This window comes from Balaenoptera physalus, assembly GCF_965194825.1.
Source record: "Balaenoptera physalus genome assembly, chromosome: 11".
Taxonomy (NCBI): Eukaryota; Metazoa; Chordata; class Mammalia; order Artiodactyla; family Balaenopteridae; genus Balaenoptera; species Balaenoptera physalus.
The window spans coordinates 24,753,159-24,774,675 of record NC_138896.1 but is presented as its reverse complement, the minus strand read 5'-3'; the positions used below and the strand labels follow the sequence as shown (position 1 = coordinate 24,774,675).

Genomic DNA, 21,517 nt, shown 5'->3' with positions numbered 1-21,517 from the left:
AGATACTGTAGTTAATAACAGCAATAGCATTGAAGAAAATGTTAATGGTTAAAAGATTTTAGTGTTTAACTCCTGTTCGGAGTGGAAAATAAACTAACAACTATGTATTTTGCCTAGGAAGCAGAACCAATTTCTGTAGGACTAATTCTTGTTAGGCCTTTGTGTTTTTCATACCTTACAATTCATAAAAGCAGCAAGTATTTCTCATTTCTGGAGAAGCTGATTATTGCTCATAGTCATTGTGCTATCTTCTGCTTTGGTAATTAGATAGCTTTTTTCCTCTGGTTAATAATGTAGCCATGGTGTAGATAATTTTTTTTTATTAACTGGCCCCTTTGTTTTTATTTTAACACATGGCCATACTCCTTTCTCCTCTGAAAGTTTTTGTTTTGCTTTGTTTTGTTTTTGTGTTTTTAAGACCAGGTCCCATATTCTGAACTATAGAGGCTGATAGGCCATTTTTTACACCCAGATTATCTTTAGCATCTCTAGGTGGATGTGTAATAGCAACAAGTTTTCCTATTTTATCTCGCATAAATATGGATGCTAGCAACAATTTGTGAGGGTCATATGCTTCAATATTCTCAAAATTGGTCTACAATATTGAAAGAATTGATTCATTTGACAGGCACACAATGTAGAAAGAGATGTCAATACAGAGGGAGTAGCTCCTTCTCTCACTGTGAAAGAATAATTACTAGTAAGTTTACTTTTTGAGGGTAGAAACTTGTTTATCTATAAGAATGGACCAATAGCAGAAGAACTGTTGAAAGATTTTTTTAATATATTTTGAATAAAGCAGGCAACATTCCAGACACACACCTGGAATCACTAGGTAGTTGCCAGTGGAAAAGCAAAGTGAAATTTTGAAAAATAATCTGGCCAGTATTTGTACTGGATAAAGAGGTGGCTACAACACAATTAACACAAGATCTAGATCAAAGAGAAAGAAAACTAAAACTCTTCCTACATACAACATTAAAGGATGGGCCTATGAAAATTCCAGTTGTCTATCTGTGACGACTCAATTGCAAACATTCTGGGTTTTTTTTAAGTGCTGTTTTAAAGTTTTATAAAACACAGGTAAGTTGAATCAAAGAATGACATTGGGAAGTTAAAGAAACCCTGTCAACTGACTTAGATAGCACCCTGGTGTAAATACTGGCTCCATCCAAAGTTACTAATGGAGGAGATCCCTGAGATCTAACTGGAAAGGGTCTTACCAAGCCTGCAGAGGGATGATATGGCCTGTAAATGGCACAGTCTTCTGTTGAGGATACATGTCTTTCATGGTAAGAAAAACTTGGACCTGTTTATTCATTTCTTCTTATTAATATTTTTTCCTTAGATAAAGGGACCACTGACCTGCTTCTCACTAAATTCCAGATTAGTGGTGGTAGCTTCTGAAAATTACAGAGAATATATCCAGACTATTCGGACAAGAGAGAGACATTCTATACTAAATGGCTTGCTGATATCTAAGAACCCATTTTCCCCAGGTGTATTGTGACCTTTCAGGCTTCCCACTCTGTGACAATTGGTAGGACTCAAGACATCCCATAATGCTACAAATTTCAACCTACCTGTTGTTCAACAAAATTCTGTGCATCTGATGTCACTTGATTGTTCCTAATAGTGTTGTGATTTATTTTTCGTAAAAGCAAGACTATGCTCTCATGCCTCAAGAACAGAGATTAGAACTTTAGTACCAAGAAACATTTTCTTCCAAAAACCAATTTTACTGCCTTTTACTCAGGAAATAGGCCTTTATTTGACACTTGTTTTACATACAAGAGTTGTGCAGAATTTCTTCTCTTGCTTTCAGGGAAGAAGCTCTGCCTTGAGATCACCTGTAAGATACAGTTGTCACCAAAGCAACTTTGGTGACAGTTGCTGCATTATTTCACCCGAACTGTCCTTACGTTGAATCAGTATTGCAGAAAAGTGTGAGATATATAATATTTAAGACAGCACATTTTTGTTACTCATAAATGTATACAACATACAGAATTTAGGTCATAGTCATTGGCTCATTCTTTTTAAAAATAAATTTGTATGATTTGTAAATTGTATGTGAAATTTATCTAAACAAGTTTTGATAGTGTTCTCTTTTACTATATTTCAGTATGTTCTTGATATAGAACTACTTTTTTTTTGCCATTCCTATTATCCTGTGATATATGGTGAACCTTAGCTTGGCTTTCCCTGATTACCATGTCACAAGTAGTGAATTCTGAGTAAATTATGATTTTCCGTTTGTCAAATTCCACATGATATTCTTTCCCATGGTTGCAACTGCACAACTTCCAATAGTACTAATTATTGTTGGCATCTAGGGACATAGATTCTTCTCAAATCCAGAAACAATGGTGACTTTTACCCAACCTCTCTAAGAAATGTTGAACTTTCCATATTAATAGAAATATATTTTTCCAAAATAAGGGACATACTATTTATATTCTCTTCAAAAATGTTCAAACTTGCATTACATTATGCTGAGAAGTCTGAAATAATGATTGAGAACAATAGATTGGATTTAGGAATTTTAAGGCCTCTGTTGTCTTCAATAAGAAGGAGACTTGTGGGGAGCTGTGGGTATCACTACATAAGATCAATGCAAATTTTGTTATTTCCAGAGGAGATTAACAATGCTGATGAAAGGAGTCTTTTAAGTAACTAGAATTGTTACAAGTAGCTGCTTCAATTTATATCAAATGCTGTCATTCATTAAAAGGAGTAGTTTTATTGATACGCATATCTATGCATTAAAGTGACAAAAATAGATTCAATATAAGGGACACTATTCTCTTCAGAAATTGAATGTGAGTTGGTATGGTGTAATGTCCGAGCTTGTGGGGTTTGGAATCACATATAACTTGCTCAATCTGGAGTGTACCATTTACCAGCTTTGCACCCTTGCAAAAGCTGTTTATCTTCCACCCATCATTTTATTATCTCTATCTGTAGGAATGAAAGTGTACTTAAATCACTGAGATGATGTGAGAATTAAATTTTTAAAAGATGTATAAAAAAGCCCTTGTATAGGGCTTCCCTGGCGGCGCAGTGGTTGAGAATCTGCCTGCCAATGCAGGGGACACGGGTTCGAGCCCTGGTCTGGGAAGATCCCACATGCCGCGGAGCAAGTAGGCCCGTGGGCCACAACTACTGAGCCTGCGCGTCTGGAGCCTGTGCTCCGCAACAGGAGAGGCCGCGATAGTGAGAGGCCCGCGCACCGTGATGAAGAGTGGCTCCCGCTTGCCGCAGCTAGAGAAAGCCCTCGCACAGAAACGAAGATCCAACACAACCAAAAATTAATTAATTAATTAATTAAAAAAAAAAAGCCCTTGTATAATTAATTCATGGTAGAAAGTAAAATGCTTAAATTTGTTCAATAAATTTTAGTAATTTTTATTGTGGCATGGTTGGTACTGTTACAAGAACTATTGAGGTACATAAAGAAGGGCTGCTTATAAGAACTGCAGTGGAGCATGAATTAATGCAGAATTTCAGGATGATAGTTGACTTTTGAATTCCATTCTAAATCTGAGAGATTTACGTTAATGTGTAATATTTATCTAAAAATAGATTTACATGTTAAATTATATGATTATATCAAAGGATGCAACTCATAGCTTTTCCAAAGTGTTCTATTTCCTGAACATTCTGTAATGTATTCATTAGCAAGGTCTTCTTATATCTTTTCTTAGAATAAAGCAAAAGATGTTGAATAATAAGGAGACACATCCCCAATAAAATGTGGAAATCAAAATGGAACGCAGAAGTAAGGGGTTGAACACATTTTCACATAAAATATTTGTTATTCTAAGGCAGAGTTGCTGTGCCAAAGGGTGACTTTGAGTCCTTTATCCACCTCTCAGCCCCCTGCACATTTTGATTTGGACAGTTGGCCTTCCCACCTTGTTACATTATGTGCTCTACAAAGGTATCTTCAAGACCCTCCATTCCACATAAATTGTCTCCTCTAAGCCCTTTCTCTAAGTGTTTTCTGGAGGTGCCACTAAACTCAGTGACAGCACCAGAAGACAGACCTGAAAAACCTTTTCACTCAGGTTAAATTATTGACTAACTTTAAATTTCCTTTAGTTTATCAGGGACATCTCGACCTGTAAGGAGGTACAGACTATTCTCCAATCAACAGCTATAATTCTGTCACATCATCCGTTACCAGGGGATGCTGTTCCTTGAGGAGTCCACAGAATCTTTCAGTATTGAAATAACTGAAAGATCACAGTGCCTTCATTTCAACTGTAGAGGTTAAGTAACTTCCCCAAATCTACAACACTAGGTTACGGTGCAATAAGGACCGGATTAAAGGTCTCCAAGTTAAATGATTAACTTGCAATCATTTTCTCTCCAGGAACTCAACTCCTAAACACAATCACACATACATTTGTCAAAATAGCTTTGTCTCAAGCAGAGAGGAATGAATGCTTCTAAAAGGCTCAAACGTGTGACACATCACTGACCAGCATGGAGCTGGCTCACAATAGAGGCCCAGTTAAAACGTTTCAGATGCAGCTGGATCAAACCTCTAAAGCACTAAATTAAAACAATCCTTTTAGGGGGCTTCCCTGGTGGCGCAGTGGTTGAGAATCTGCCTACGAATGCAGGGGACACGGGTTCGAGCCCTGGTCTGGGAAGATCCCACATGCCGCAGAGCAACTAAGCCCGTGTGCCACAACTACTGAGCCTACGCGTCTGGAGCCTGTGCTCCGCAACAAGAGAGGCCACGATAGTGAGAGGCCCGCGCACCGCGATGAAGAGTGGCCCCCGCTTGCCGCAACTAGAGAAAGCCCTCGCACAGAAACGAAGACCCAACACAGCCAAAAAAAATAATAATAAATGAATAAAAATAAATAAAAATAAAGGAATTCCTTTTTTTAAAAAAAATCCTTTTAGTGGAGGAAATTCTAAGCTTCAGAAGAGGACCTTCCTACTGAATCTCTGACCAGTCACTGATGATGCATCTCGTCTGTGATGCTGATTGGTTCTCTAACACCAAGAACATCCAATCCAGGAGCAAATACTGAATTCCTTGGTTGGTGTCACTTGGGTGGAGGAGGGTCACAGTACCCATTTGAGTGGTGCTTGCCTGCTCCCCTCACACCCTGTCCTCTCCTGTTCTCCAGCATGGTGTCTCTGTATTTCTCCGGAGGCTCCTGGATGGCAGCTCTGACAGTGATACTGATGGTGCTGAGCCCTCCCCTGGCCTGGGCCAGGGAGACCCAACGTAAGTGTATACCTTGGATGGTGAGCTATCATGGGGTGGGGGAAGGAAGGTACTTAGTTTTGTCACTGTGTCCAGGCCATGCCCCTTAAAAATTGTGATATATTCTTCAGTGACCAGCTATCTTTACCACAGGGATCCCCAATTCTTTCCACAACAAAAGGTGTCTAGATATTTGTCCTCTCTATGAGAGCTGCATCAGGGACTTCCATATGTATAAGACATTTATTTTTCTCAATTCTCCTCCAATAAAACCTCCCTAGCCTTGCATCCCATTCTTTCATTGTCTTAAGAGGATTTAGAAATAAAGATAACTCCCCATTTGGCATTTCCCTTTATTATGTTGAGTTATGCCAGGAAAAGGGAAAGTTTCTCTGAGAATTTTATGGGAAATCGCAAGGAATTAGAAAGATCCCTCCTAGAAGATCCTGTGTTATATCCTCCAGAAGATCTGTGATGTTGGTGCCTCTCTCTAATATGTGAGAATGTATCAAAGGGCCTTCCCCCATATCTTTTCTTTCTCCTGAACCCCAATCTTTAAAATGCCTGTATCCCTGCCCTGGAGGTTCTCTGACAGAAGTTGGGATTCGTTTTCTCTCTATTTCTCCTGGGTAAAGCACCCTGGAGCTGAAACGACTCTTAGTAATCCTTAGTACTTGAAATGACTCTTTAGATCAGGAGCATCCATGGGGTGGTGTTCTTTGATGCCTTAAAGAACTTAGGACATCTTCTGGAAACCTGGCACAGGTTAGTGTTCACTGTGAATCTATTTTGAACCTTTCTAGATGATCAGTTTCTCCTACATCTCCCCGTTCTTTGGCCCGAGCATATGAGAAGAGATTCAACTAGTAGAGGATAAATTATAGGTTCATCCATTGTGCTGTCTATGTTCCTTAATTAGCCATGTTTGGTTACCTCTCCTTCAAGTTTGTCCCTATTTTTCCCCAGCTATGTCATCAGCATTACTGAAAGTCCCCAACGTTTGCACAGACCCCAGCACTATAATAGATCCATTGGATGAGCTAAAACTTATGAAATTTTCCCTCTTGCTTAAAATCACCTTTTTCTTTCCTGTGAATGCCTCTTACAACTAGTTGAAGAAGAAAGAGGACGTTTGTCTGAATTTGTCACAGAAAGTGGAAGGGATATAATGTGTCAGCAGAATAAAAGAGTGTTGGAGCTGGAGCCCCTTCTTGCTTTCCAAGATCCTCACAATAATCAATTCCCCAAATCATGAGTTCATTCATTTAGACCACAAATGTTTATTTGAGCAGCTATTATATACTAGGCTCTGTCTAGACTCAGAATTCTATATGAATAAAAGCTAGAAAAGTCTCAATTATCATGGAACTTACCTAATGACAGGAGAGAAAGATAACAACCCAATTAACAAAGAAAAACATTTCAAAGAGCAGTAAGTGCTCTGAAAAAAATGTATCAGGGCTATGGGACAGAGAAAATGGGATTCACTTGACGTTGGTTCAAGTGGCTAGGGAGATCTCCCTGATAAAGAGACCTTTAGTTGAAACATGAGTGATGAGAAGGAGGCAGTTATGTAAAGGGTGCAAGGGAACAGGGAAAGAACAAAGTGTGGAAAGATATTTGCTGTGTTTAAGGGACAGAAAAAGGCTAGAGTGGCTGAAACAGAGCAAGCAAGTTAGCACGTGGAATAAAATGAGATCGGAGAGGAAATCAGGAGCCAAATCATTTTGGCCCTGATGGCTAAGGTAAGATTTTTGAATTTTATTGAAAAAGATATGTGAAGCTACTGAGGGGTTACAAGGAGTGTCAGTTTATGTTTATTAAAAAAACAATTCTAGCAACCATGTGGAGATTGGATTGTATGGATTCATCAGGGAGACCTTTTAGGATCATGGTAGAATTCTCCAGGGAAGACGTGCTTGTGGCCTGATTTAGTGTAGTAGTGACAAAGACAGTAATAAAGAGAAAGGCAACAGATTTGAAATAGATATTTGTATGACTTGTTAATAAATTATATTAGGAAGGGGTAGAAAATTAAGCTTATCCCTCAGGATTTTGTCTTGAATTACTGGAATAAACATAATGGTGCTGCTTATTGAGGTAAGGAAGACTATGGGAGGAAAAACTTTGAGGTGGGTGGTTAGGAATAAAAGTTTTGTTTAAGTTTAAAATGATTTTTTGACATTTTTGTGGAGCTGTCAAGAGGCCAATTGAATTTATGAGACGAATTCAGGGGGAGACCAGGGCTGGAGACATATATGTTGCAGTCATTGACAACTGTGTTAAATTTGAGGAAAGTAGAAGAGGTTGCACATAAAGAAGGAGTGTGGGAGTGTGTAGTAGAAGGCAAAGAGAGGGCCAGGGTCAGTAAGTCAGCAAAGGGGAGTGGGAAGGAGTACCAGGGATAGTGACAAAAACCAAGAGAATGTGATGCAGAGAGTGAGGGAACTTAGATTTTTCAAGGATGGAGAGAGTGGCGATTTGTGGTGAGTATGACAAAGAGGTGGGTGAAATGAGAAAACATGACAGAGAAGTGAGCACTGGGTATGGTGGACCTGGCATTTGCTGTCAGTGGAGTATACAAGACAGGAACTAGATTGGATCGTTTGAGGAGAGAATGGGAGCTGAAGAACTGAAGAATGGATGACAGATGACTCTTTTGACTAGCTGACCTCAGGGACAGACTGTGCTCTAGCATAAGGGAATCAGCTGGACCTAAAGTATAAAAATAAGAGCCTGATGAGAAGCTGGGAAAACCTGAGAATCAAACATGTTTAGTTAGTCATCAGCAAGGAAGCATTAGAGTGCCCTTGAATGCCAAGGTTATGCAAAAAAACATTAATTAATACAGCCAGTATTTATTCATGTCCTAGAATACACCAGTTATTTAACCTTAGGTGGTAATGTTGGAGTAACACACCAAACAAATCTGGTTTCTGTCAACGTGGAGCCTCATAACATTTTACAGCTACTCTGTACCAGGCCTATAGATTTCAGTATGTAATTCTTATAACTATCCTATCATATCTGTAGCAATTAAAAACATATATATCACATGGAAGCAACCTAAGCGTCCATCGACAGATGAATGGATAAAGAAGATGTGGCACATATATACAATAGAACATTACTCAGCCATAAAAGAAACGAAATTGAGTTATTTGTAGTGAGGTGGATGGACCTAGAGTCTGTCATACAGAGTGAAGTAAGTCAGAAAGAGAAAAACAAATACCGTATGCTAATGCACATATATGGAATCTAAAAAAAAAAAAAAATGCTTCTTATGAACCTAGGGGCAGGACAGGAATAAAGACGCAGATGTAGAGAATGGACTTGAGGACACGGGGCAGGTAAGCTGGGATGAAGCGAGAGAGTGGCATGGACATATATACACTACCAAATGTAAAATAGATAGCTAGTGGGAAGCAGCTGCACAGCACAGGGAGATCAGCTCAGTGCTTTGTGACCACCTAGAGGGGTGGGATAGGGAGGGTGGGAGGGAGACGCAAGAGGGAGGGGATATGGGGATATATGTATACATATATCTGATTCACTTTGTTATACAGCAGAGACTAACACAACATTGTAAAGCAATTATACTCCAATAAAGGTGTTAAAAAAACCCAAAAAACAAAAAACATGTATATCTATGGAATCTAAAATTCAAAAAGTTTGAGTTATTTACCCAGTGCCACATTGTTAGTTCTAGAACTTAGATTATATTATCAAGTCTGAGTATATAGAAATTCCCTTTGTTCTAAGTCAGCATACCCCTTTTGTGTTAGATTTATATATACCACATTATTATATATAAAATGTTCTGCTCTTATTTGCTCAAAATGGTAATTAGTGATTATATTAATTGAAGACAATTGCCAAATGATGATGAAGATATTACTTGCTTTAGGAAGTTAAGGAATAGAAAGATCTTGTGAGCTTGCTTTCATAGGGTTGTAAAAATAAAAATGTCAATATATTTATTGAGTATTTATTATATGATCAGCACTAGGAAGTGCCACTCTTTAATTTCACACTTAAAAATATACTGTGAGGGATATACTATCATCAGATCTGTTTTGGAGATCAAGAAAAAAGGCTCATGGATGCTAAAACTGACCTAAGTAGAAGAGCTCATGTTCAAATTCAGAAGTTCTGATTCTACAGCTTGGGATTCTAACCCCCATTAGTGGATAGTGGCTTGATTGTGTCTGAATTACTGACAAAATTTCTGATGTTCATATGCACAGTGTGTGTCTTGGGCGTGTGTGTGAGTGTGTGTGTGTGTGTGTGTGTGTGTGTGTGGAGGGGCGCTGCAAGGGCTGCTAGATCCAATACAAAAGAGACATACCTACTATATAGCACAGGGAACTCTGCTCAATGTTATGTGGCAGCCTGGATGGGAGGGGCGTTTGGGGGAGAACGGATACATGTATATGTAGGGCTGAGTCTCTTTGCTGTGCACCTGAAACTATCACAAATTGTTAATCGGCTATACTCTTATATAAAATAAAAAGTTAAATAAATAAAATAATAAAATAAAAAATAAGATGTAAATGTATCTTTTTTGTTGTTGTTGACAAAAAAGAGACATTTACATTCATTCTGCATTTATTAGTTGAAAAGTCCATATGTGTTCACACTTCCTGCAGCCTGCCATGGGCATGTGTTAAAGAATACAAAGAACAAGTATTAAATATCCTCCTCCTTCTGAGGCTACATTAGCAAGTTGGGCTAAGGTTGCCAAATTAAATACAGGATGCTCAGTTAAATCTGAAGTTCTGATAAACAACAGTAATTTATCAAAATCGAAATTTCACTGGGAATCCTGTATTTTTATTTGCTAAATCTGGCAACCTTAAGTTGGGGACGAGAACTGGACAAACAGTGCTAACCATACAAGCTACAGTGAACAGTAACTTCACACTTTTTAATTTTGTAACGTTGGTGTCATGTGTCGATAAGATACTTTAGAATTTCTGAATAGTAAAATAGACCTGGTCTGACCCAGAGTACCCTTCTTTCCGCCATCATTTCTAGGTGATGGTCTCTACTTAAAGTCTGGGGACCTGCTCAGTTTTTTGTAAACTGTCTATATGAGAATATCATCTTCTTCTTAGTTTCTCCCCTTCTCTCCCCTGAGGAGACTTGACTACAGAAACAAGTTCTACATCTGGCCAAGGGTGGTAATTTGATGCCTACTTGTATTGTTGGAACTAGGAGACAAAGTTAGAAAATGAAATCGTTGAGGCACGAACAGGAATAAGATGTCTGTGGCTGTAATTTACTACTACAGATAAGTAGTGGACCAGAGGCAGAGAAATTAAGAAAAAAGATGATGTGAAGGATAAACTATGACTTTGCAATTGGTTGGCAAGCAAAGAAATAAATAAGCCTGAGTCCTGAACAAATTAATTTTCCTGGAAAAACAGCTCTTCAGTGGGTCCAGATTCTTAAAAAATATAAATTTCAGTGGGACCAAGATTTTCAACAAATGTAATGTCGGCTGCCGCGTGGGGCTGAGGCCTGACTGAGCGGCGGTGTCTCCCGCAGAGGATTTCCTGAACCAGTTTAAGAGCTACTGTTACTTCACCAACGGCACGGAGCGCGTGCGGTACGTGACCAGACACATCTATAACCGGGAGGAGTTCGTGCGCTTCGACAGCGACGTGGGCGAGTACCGGGCGGTGACCGAGCTGGGTCGGCCGGTCGCCGAGAAGTGGAACAGCCAGAAGGACCTCCTGGAGCAGAGACGGGCCGCGGTGGACACGTACTGCAGACACAACTACGGGGTTGGTGAGAGCTTCACGGTGCAGCGGCGAGGTGAGCGCGGGGCTGGGCGGCCAGCGGGCGGGGGCGCAGTGCGTGTGGGTGTGTGTTTGAGACAGAAACAGAGACAGGGAGACACAGAGACGGGGACAGAGGAGACTGCGTTCGGGGGGCGGGGGTGTGTAGGACTGCGAGCAAGTACGAGTTAGGCGGGTTCCTGTTGTCTGGAGACAGTGTGTGATTTTGTCAGTGACTGTGAGAGGGGACAGAGCGTGTGTGGTGTGCGGAGGCCCGGGAGGGAGGGGAGGTGTGGCGGGAGGGGTGCAGGAGGGAGGCTCCGGGCGTCCTTGGTGGTCCCTGTGGGGGAGGGGAGGGGGAGGGGAGGGGAGAGGAAGGGAGGGGGAGGAAGGGAGGGGGAGGAAGGGAGGGGAGGCGAAGGGGAGAGGGGAGGGGAGGGGGGGGAAGGGGGAGGGGAGGGGGGAGGGAAGGAAACCCCCACTGGGGTGGGCGGTTAGAGATGCGGGAGGGACTTCAAGGTGTCTGTGGTTGGGGGAAGGTTTGGGGGAGGAGAGGTGAGGAAAGTGAAAGGATTGGGAACCTGTGAGGAGAAGAGTCACAGCGTGCTCTGGGCACACACCCTCTTACTCCTGACACCCCAGAAATAAGTGTGCCGCGTCTGTCTGTGTGCAGGAGCACTTCACTGAGAAAAAGGTGTCAGACTACTTTTTGACAGGTGCGGGCAGGGGAGCCTCTGAGGCACCTCTGATCTTCCTGAGACTTCTTCTAGGTCTAAATTTTTCGCCTTTTTTTTTTTTTCCCCCTTAGCCTATATATTTTTATATAGTTGAGATGACTGTGTAATCAGCTTTTGAATTATAATTATGTTAACACACTGATGTCACTATTTTTATAACTAATAGTATTCGAGTAGTTACATAATATTTCTTTTTATAAGTGTAACAATTCACCTCACAATCTCCTTTATCAGATCTTTTTTCAAAGATATATAGTGCCAAGTACTCAGGTTAAAAGTAACATTTTTTATTTTAAATTTATACTTCTTTGATTCCTAAAGTTCTTGAATATCTCTCACATATTTATTGGCCCCTTGTTACTGCTCTAACTATTATTTATTCTCTATTATTTCTGGGGTCCTGGTGTTTTTCTCAGTGATATAGATTCTCTATGCAGCAAAATTAACTCTGTTGATATTTGATTCAGCTTTCTGTCCAGTTCGAGGTTTATATCTTGATTCAGTTTATTATTTTCCATGATAGAAATTTAAACATTTTTAGTTAATAAAATAAACTGCAAAATTGTTAGGAAAGATTTACCATCAATTTTAAACTTACCATTTTAGAGTATTGTAAAAATGTTTTTCACCAAGTTTCTCCATCATTTAAAAAAAATTGTGTTTATTAAGGCTGATACTGTCAGATTGTCTCAGGCGCTAAGCACATATTTAATGAGTCCCAGACCCTTGCCTGAACTTATGGGTCAGCTTAAAAAGAGAGACAATTGCAAACTGATAACAATTCCAGTAGTAAATTCACTTGTTTTGCAAAGGAGAGGGATTGATTAGCAGAGTTTAATTATAAGAAAATTTTTTTTAAAATAATGACTTTTCTTCCTTCTTTCCTTCTCCTTCAGGACTCATGGGGTTTTTTGGAATTCAACTCAGAGTTAGAGATTCACTTGCGTCTTTCCTTCTTCCTGGGGCAGAACCTTTTCTGAGGTGTTCTAAGGTGTGAGTGCCTGGAGACAGCTTTCCCAGGATTTCATCCTCTGTCTCCACACAGTGCCCCCCACCCCCGCTGTTCCCTAATTTATCCACACTGCTTTGAATCATATATTCTTTCAAATAAAACAACGGTAATAAATAGCTCTGATATACTGAAGGCTAAATTCCAGTTACGATTTTATATACTTCAGGTTCATTAATCCTCACATAACCCTACGAGGTGAATTAGAATTATTATTCCTTTTTATAGGTGAGAAAGATGAGACACAGAGGAATGGAAAAATTCTCCTGGGATGAATCTGTAAGAGACAGAGCCTGGATTTGAACCCAGGCAACATGAATTCAGAAATGACACTTTTAATTAAATGCCTTGCAAAGATTTGTAAACATGTCAACAATAAATAACTGTTTCATGCAATGGGAAAAAAAGACACACAAGTATCCTCAGCATCTATAAAATCTAATGGGTCCATGCGGTAAGGGTTAAATTAAGGATCATGGTACTAACTCCAAAGTTGGGCCACATGGCCACCTTTGAGGGAGACCTGCCCAAGGCTGCAGTCTGGGACTGGAGAGTGGATGCAGAAAGGCAGCCAACCAACGAGACTTACTCTGTCTCCCTCACTTATCCCCTCTACCATTTTCTCTCCTAGTGGCGCCTACAGTGACTGTGTATCCTGCAAAGACACAGCCCCTGCAGCACCACAACCTCCTGGTCTGCTCTGTGAATGGTTTCTATCCAGGCCACATTGAAGTCAGGTGGTTCCGGAACGGCCAGGAAGAGGAGGCTGGGGTGGTGTCCACAGGCCTGATCCCTAATGGGGACTGGACCTTCCAGACCATGGTGATGCTTGAAACAGTCCCTCAGAGTGGAGAGGTCTACACCTGCCATGTGGAGCACCCCAGCCGGACGAGCCCTATCACAGTGGAATGGAGTGAGACGCTTTCTGGCCTCATAAGTTCCTCACCTACCAAGGAGGGGGCTTGCTTACCCCTGAGTGTCAGGTTTCTCCTCTCCCCACAGCATATGTTCATTTGCTCTATTCTCTCCTATCCTTCAGCTTAGGTTAGGAGGGTAGTCATGTGAATATCCTGTGATAGAGATCCTCTGATATTTTTAGATATCCTGTGATAGTTTGTACAAAGACCTGTACCCCCTGAGAAGGCAGTTATGCCTGGCAAGCAGAATAGAGGTGTCCCTGTTTTGAGCCTCCCATCTTATCTCAGGTCATGGACACCTCTTTGGCCCTGGGCACCAGTCCCCTTCTTCAGGCTGGGCTCCTACTTCTGACATTGTTGCTCTGAATTGTTCATTGTGATCTGAGAAGAGGTGTGTCCTCTACGATGTAGGGACCTTCCTGACATGAAGGGAGTCCAACCTCAGCTCTGCCTTTTATTAGCTCTGCCACCCTAGGCAACCTACTTAACCTCATTGAGTTCCTGGCACTTCACCCTTAAGATGTTGAAGTAGTGGCCTTATGTCAAGACTGTGATATTTAAATGAGTTTAATTCTCAGTGTGTATCTACTTAGTGTGATTCTTAAACCTCTTTTCCAGAAATGGCCAATTATTCTATTTCTTCCAGGGCAGGCTTTTTTCCCCCATTGTCACAGTTCTGAATCTCAGAGTCTCAATTAGAGAAGTAAGAACTGGGGTAAAATAGCACTAAAACTAGCTTCTTTTCTCAGGGGCACAGTCTGAATCTGCTCAGAGCAAGATGATGAGTGGAATCGGAGGCTTTGTTCTGGGTCTGCTCTTCCTTGGGGTGGGGCTGTTCATCTACTGCAGGAATCAGAAAGGTAAGGAGCCTGTTGGCAGCTGAGCCTCCCCACAGACTTTTGGGGGAAGAAATATGACTTTGCTCAGTTAGTTCTCTGTATATCAATGACCCTGTGTAAAGTCTTTCTTTGCTTAGTTGACCTCAAATTTCCTGAAAATCCAGAAATTGACAGTCCATGGTTAGCTCCGGTTAAAATGTAAGAGGTGATGGCCTGCAGAGATAAGAAAAATGTTAACATGCTTGGAGATTTTGGGTGGAGATCCTGGGGCAAATGCAGGAAGAGACACTAAGACTGATGAAGTTATACTGGATTTGTGTGACAGAAGCTTCGTAGCTTACCAACTCTCAGTGTCTGCTCTCCTCCCTGCCCTGGCATCGTGTGATTAGGTTGTGGTATTAGGGGAATCTGAGGTGGGGGTCGGGGGTTGGGAACATTGTGTCTGGGGACAGATTAACCTCCATATATTTTAAGTATATATCTTCCCTTCTCTTTCCCAGGACACTCTGGACTTCAGCCAACAGGTAATGCTCTTTAACTCTCTTTTAGAGACATACTTAGTCTCCCTAGAACAGATGGTAGAGGTGACAAGACAGGTGACAGAAATAATGGGAAAGACCTTGGATCTGACTTTGGATCAGGCAGTTTCCACTGAAGCTTCTTCTCTCCACTAAACAGAAGGCCTGTGCTCTGAAGTAACTTTGGCTCAGGGAGACTTAAGAATTTGTTTTCCTTCTTAATTCAATGCTTTAACATGAGACCCTGAAAGAGGAGAAAAAAACTGCTTGCAGAGTTAGATCTGGAAACAACCCTCTCCTCTGTCTTTTGCAGGACTCCTGAGCTGAAGGGAGGATGGTGACACTCAAGCAAAAACCTTCTGTCCCGGCTTCTTCGCAGCATGAAAATGTTTCCTGCTTTGCTGTAATTCTTCCACAACGATAGTACTTCTCAGGATCTAGTTTGCTCTTGGTTGAGTGACCCTGCAGAAAATGTCCTTCTTGATGGCTTCCTCAGCCCCTGTCCTTGACCTGGAAGTCCCCAATATTGATCGCAATACCTTATCTTCATTTTTTCCTGGTCCCTTTTGTTTTTAACCTTTACTGCCTCCTGTGCATCTGAACTCATCTTCTGCCCACTTTTCTTTTTAAAGTCTTTCTCAAATAAATATGGATGAAAACCATCTGCTTCATACAGTTCCAAGGAAGGAAGTAGAAAGAAAAGAAAAAAGGAGAATTGCATCATATAACAATAATGGTTTTCATTAACATTACTGAACTTTGGTCACTTGGGGATCTGAAAGATTTCCTTGCTTCCTTCCCTGTTTTTTTCTTGGGTTTTCTGTATTCTCTAATTAGGAATGTTTTCCTGAACTAGAATAAAAGCCTTGTTGAACCCATTTCATGGTTGTCTCCTACATCTTTGCATTCTCAAAGACAAGCATGCAAGTTTCTTCACACCATGGGATACAGAAAGGGGCAAAAAATATAAGAAATACAGGTGACTTGTAAGGATGTGATGCCCTGACAATTTTTGTAATCATGTTCTTTTTTCTCTTTTTCCCTGTTATTTTTTTTGTTGTTTTTGAAGAAAATATCTAATCCTGGGTACTTCGTGAACTCCTCTTTTATTAGACTAATGGTGGGCTTCAACACTTCAGCCTTTTACTGTCTCTCAGATAAAAGGCAGTGGCATGCCGGCTCTTTGGCTGAGATGCATTCTTCCCCATAAATAGGGTTCAGAAGGCCTTCAGGACAAAGCCGAAACTATTGGAAAAGGTACATTTCTGAGACCCTCCAGATTGTGCAGTAAACTTACTGTCTGTTACAGGAAAATCCTTAATGGACCTTATCTTAGCAGAAATCAGGGACAGTTCTGGGAAAGAAAAGGGATTATATAAATTCACTGATGTACATCCAAACAGTGAAATACTCTGCAGCTGGAGGAAAAAATGAGAATAACCTGCTGTGGAATAATATCCAAAATGCCCTTTCAGTATGTACAGGGCTGTGTGTATAGTACACAACATTTTGTTTAATAAGATAGAGGAGGAGAATAGGAATATATAGATACACCATTCATTTTATCTGTTTATCTATTTTTCTATCTATCATCTATCTATCATCTGGTTTTGTTTGTAAATAGAAATAATGGAAGGATTTTTTAAATGGTTGCCTATAAGGCAAAAGAAAGGAATAGGTTAAATAGGACAGAGATGAGAGCTGGACCTTTCCTATTATGTCTTTTTAATAGTTTTAACTTGAGGCACATTCAAATATTTTATGTAATAAAAAATTTAAATCAAAAGTTTAAAAAGGTGATACATAAAAACTGAAAACAGACTGCAAGGATATAAACTGTTGATGGAAAAATAACTAATCAATAGTCAATCTAAGAAAGAGAATTTTATTCCAGCCAAACTGATGATTATAACCTGAGAGATAGTCTTTCAGATACCTCTGAGGACTGTTCCACCCATTAGAGGTCAAAGCACAGTTATATAAATTTTTGAGACAAAGGGTTATATATCAAAGTAACATATTGTCAGTTTACAGAGTCCAGCAAGGCAAGTAATGGGTCATTGTGACCCCTTACAGAATTAAGGAATGAATGTTACTTCCTAAGGAGCTACCTTGCTGACACCAGGAGAAAATTGCTTTTTTTTTTCTTTTTGGGTGAATAGGCATTCCGATGTCTTATAATGGGATCTAGCTAATGTATAATGCACAATGCACACATAAGGGGGAGAGATAGTGGCTCAAATGGCAGAAAGATTTTATGTCAAATTTTTCCTGTCCTGCCTTAAAATAATTTTGTTACTGAGTCTAAGCTCACACAGCTTGCCACACAACAGGCCAGTCAATTGAGAGACAAGGTGTTGGAGCCAGGAGTAGGGACTTTATTTGGAAAAAGCCAGCAGCCCAAGAAGATGGTGGACTAATGTCCTAAAGACCCATCTTGCCTGGTTTTGCATGCTAGTTTCTTTTATAAAGCAAAGAGGGGGAGGTGAGGGGGTAAAGTTAAAAAGGCAATAGGTTGCTGCAAATGCTTCCTGGTTCCAGCCAGACTCTGGAGAGGATGTGTTAAAATTCTTTCCTGCAGCCATTCACAGCTGGGTCTGGTCAGGATGTTTCCTGTGAGTTAAACTAAGGTATTTTAGCTTAATGCTCAGGCCTGGGGGCCAGGGTTCTTAGAGATGGGCCATTATGCATGTTTTAAGCTATAGGCAACCTCCCTTTAGTGATTACCTTGAGCAAAGGCAGTAGAACGCAAAGGTTAAAGAAAAAGACCCAAATATGGAATCAGACTTGTTCTTTCCTATTACAATTTCGTTCCATCAAAAGAAACTTGACAAAAAGTATATGATGGGAAACAAGCTAGAAAAGTAAATCAAACTTTCTTTGACCTTTCATAAAACACTGTGGATCTACAACTGTAAATCAGTATATAGTTCTAAATTCCAAAGACTTCAATAATATAAAGGAATTGGATAGGTTTCAGAGAAAGCACTAAATGGGTTAAGAAGATGGTGGCTTCTGCTATCATATTCCATCCTAAGAGTCAGTTTCAAATGTAAATCAACTCTAAAGAGTAGATAATTCAGAAGTTTATTTTAAAGTGATGGTCATTTGAACACAATGTCAAAGTCAAAGAACAGGAATTGTGTGATCAAAAGATTTGAGAGGTATGCTAGGGCCAGAGGTTAGTGAAGCATGGGGCACCTGGTGTAAAGATTAAGTTAAAATATAGCTTGGTGAAGTCTATTATCTGTTAGCTACAGAAGATGGATCTTGGCCCCTAATCTCACAGAAATGGAATAATGTCTGATAGTGGGGACTTGTAAGCAGCCCCTAAAAGCATACCTCTCAAATCTTTTGATCACACACTGCCTCACCTAACATTGTTGATTCTTTTCTTAGACTAAAGAAGTTGGAAAGAATAATAAACAAATAATGGGTGACTAGACCCTTTCCACAGCTTCCCCTTCAGTAATCCTGTGAGAAAACTATGTGAACAAGATAACATCTAGAGGAAGATCACAGGAGGCAGCAAGTCTGCACAGAATGGAAAATGATGAAGAAGCTAACCCCCTACCTTAATGATCGACTGAGATTATTTCCCCTTTTCCCTTTAAAAACTGTCATGGCCAAGCTCTTCAGAGTTTTTGCTTGAACACGAGTCCGCCTACTCCCACCACAAGTTGCCAGCCTCCTGAATAAAGCAAATTTTCCTTTCCATCCAACACTTGTCGTCCAAGTATTGGCTCTTGAGCAGTGAGCAGCCAAACCTAAGTTTGGTAACATTCATTGTGGTGGCGTGGGAAATTGGGAAGTAGATAGAAGGCAGAAAAACATCTCTATAGATTCATGCAAACAAATATAAGTAAAGAAATTAAAGATGTGAACCATCTTTACCAAACTTTTATTTATAATTGACACATATTTTGACTACATCCAATAACCACAGGGTATGTATTTCCTTAAGTTTTACAAAGAATATCTACAAAATAAACCATACTTTATGGCCATAAAACAAGTTGCACAAAACTTCACAGGAATAAAATCTCACAGAATATATTCTCTGACAACAATCCAATTAAATTACAATCAATAAGACTAAGAAAATAGCCAAGTTTTTGGAAGTGAAGTAATACACTTGTAAATAATCCATGGCTTATGAAAGAATAAATCAGATGAGAAATTAGAAAATATTTTAAAGAAATATTAAAACAGATTTTCAAAATTTGTGACATGAAACCAAAACTGTCCCTAGAGAGAAATTTATAGGTTTAAATGCTTAAATTATAAAAGGAGAAATATATAAAAATCAGAGATCTGAAAGCTTAAGTTAAGAATCAGGAAAAATAGGTAGCTAGTGGGAAGCAGCCACATAGCACAGGGAGAACAGCTCGGTGCTTTGTGACCACCTAGAGGGGTGGGATAGTGAGGGTGGGAGGGAGACACAAGAGGGAGGGATATGGAGATATATGTATACATATAGCTGATTCACTTTGTCATACAGTAGAAAATAACACAACATTGTAAAGCAATTATACTCCAATAAAGATGTTTTAAAAAATTAAAAATAAATTAAAGAAAGAATCAGGAAAAAGTGAATTTAACTAAAAAAAAGTAGAAGAACTGAAACAGAAAAAGTAAGAGAGGAAATTAATACAATTGAAAATCAATGTATATTAAAGACAATCAACAGAGCCAGAAGATTTTCCTTTTCTTTTTCAGATAAACTTGCAAGACTGATAAGGAAGAAAAACAGAAAAAATCCAAATTACAAATTATTAACATCTGGAATGAAAAAGATGCCACTCTTACAGATCCTATAGGCATTAAAAAGATACTAAGAGAATATTATAAAGAATTCTGTGGGGTTTCCCTGGTGGCGCAGTGGTTAAGAATCCACCTGCCAACACAAGGGACACAGGTTCATGCCCTGGTCCGGGAAGATCCCACATGCCGCGGAGCAACTGAGCCCGTGGGCCACAGCTACTGAGCCCATGGGCCACAACTACTGAAGCCTGTGCTCCTAGAGCCCATGCCCCACAACAAGAGAAGCCACCGCAATGAGAAGCCCACGCACCACAGTGAAGAGTAGCTCCCACTCACCGCAACTAGAGAAAGCCCACGTGCAGCAATGAAGACCCAACACAGCCAAAAATAAATAAATAAATAAATAAAATAAAAAGAAAAAAAACTTAAAAAAAAGAATTTTGTGGCAGCAGATTTGATATTTTAGATGAAATTTATTGAAAGACAACAAATTTCATGATCTATTTCTGCATTAACAAATCATTCTCAAACTTAGTGGTTTAAAACTACAGCTATTTGATGATTTTTCACAGTTCTGAGAGTTGGTTGAGCTTAGTGGGTGGTTTTCATGGAGGGTCTCTCACATGGCTGCAGTCAGACAGGAGCTGGGGCTGGGGTCCTCTGGAGGCTCATCTGGGACACTGAGACACTCTCTCCCTCTGCATGAAGTTCCAGTGCCTCTAACGTGGCCTATGTGGTCCCATCAGATGTGAAGACAAACTTCTTTCCTGATAGCTCAGGACTCCCAAGAGAGGAAAGTAAAAGCTGCAAGACTTTTTTAGACTTAGCCTCAGAAATTGTGTGGTATAACTTCCACAACATTCTAATGCTCTAAGTGAGTACATGTCCAGTGCTGATTTAAGGGAAGGGAAAATACAATCTACCTCTCCATGAGATGAATGGCAAATAATTTGCACCCATCTTTTTTTTTTTTTTTTAACATCTTTATTGTAGTATAATTGCTTTACAATGGTGTATTAGTTTCTGCTTTATAACAAAGTGAATCAGCTATACATATACAAATATCCCCATATCTCCTCCCTCTTGTGTCTCCCTCCCACCTTCCCTATCCCACCCCTCTAGGTGGTCACAAAGCACGGAGCTGATCTCCCTGTGCTATGCGGCTGCTTCCCACTAGTTATCTATTTTACATTTGGTAGTGTATATAAGTCCATGCCACTCTCTCACTTCGTCCTAGCTTACCCTCCCCCTACCTGTGTCCTCAAGTCCATTCTCTACGTCTGCGTCTTTATTCCTGTCGTGCCCCTAGGTTCTTCAGAACCATTTTTTTTTTTTTTTTTTTTTAGATTCCGTATATATGTGTTAGCACACAGTATTCGTTTTTCTCCTTCTGGCTTACTTCACTCTGTATGACAGACTCTAGGTCCATCCACCTCACTACAAATAACTCAATTTCGTTTCTTTTTATGGCTGAGTAATATTCTATTGTATATATGTGCCACATCTTCTTTATCCATTCATCTGTCGATGGACACTTAGGTTGCTTCCATGTCCTGGCTATTGTAAATAGAGCTGCAATGAACATTGAAGTTGCACCCATCTTTAATCTACTCCACAAATTTACCAGACCTGACTCAAAAATAGACAATCTGTACAGTCTTACAGGTGATAAGGCAATTGCATCTATTACTAAAACCATCCCTTAAAGAAAATTCCAGGC

At 40.0% G+C, this 21,517-nt stretch overlaps 1 protein-coding gene across 1 annotated transcript; it reads left to right on the top strand.

Moving 5' to 3' along the window:
• Nucleotides 1–5,081: 5,081 nt before the first annotated feature.
• LOC309637300 (DLA class II histocompatibility antigen, DR-1 beta chain-like) lies at nt 5,082–15,911 on the top strand. The gene is made up of 6 exons (XM_082411708.1): nt 5,082–5,251; nt 10,781–11,050; nt 13,391–13,672; nt 14,426–14,536; nt 15,016–15,039; nt 15,347–15,911. The coding sequence occupies exons 1-6, from the start codon at nt 5,152–5,154 to the stop codon at nt 15,358–15,360; spliced, it is 801 nt and encodes a 266-aa protein (XP_082267834.1). The 5' UTR covers nt 5,082–5,151; the 3' UTR covers nt 15,361–15,911.
• The last annotated feature ends 5,606 nt before the right edge of the window (nt 15,912–21,517 follow it).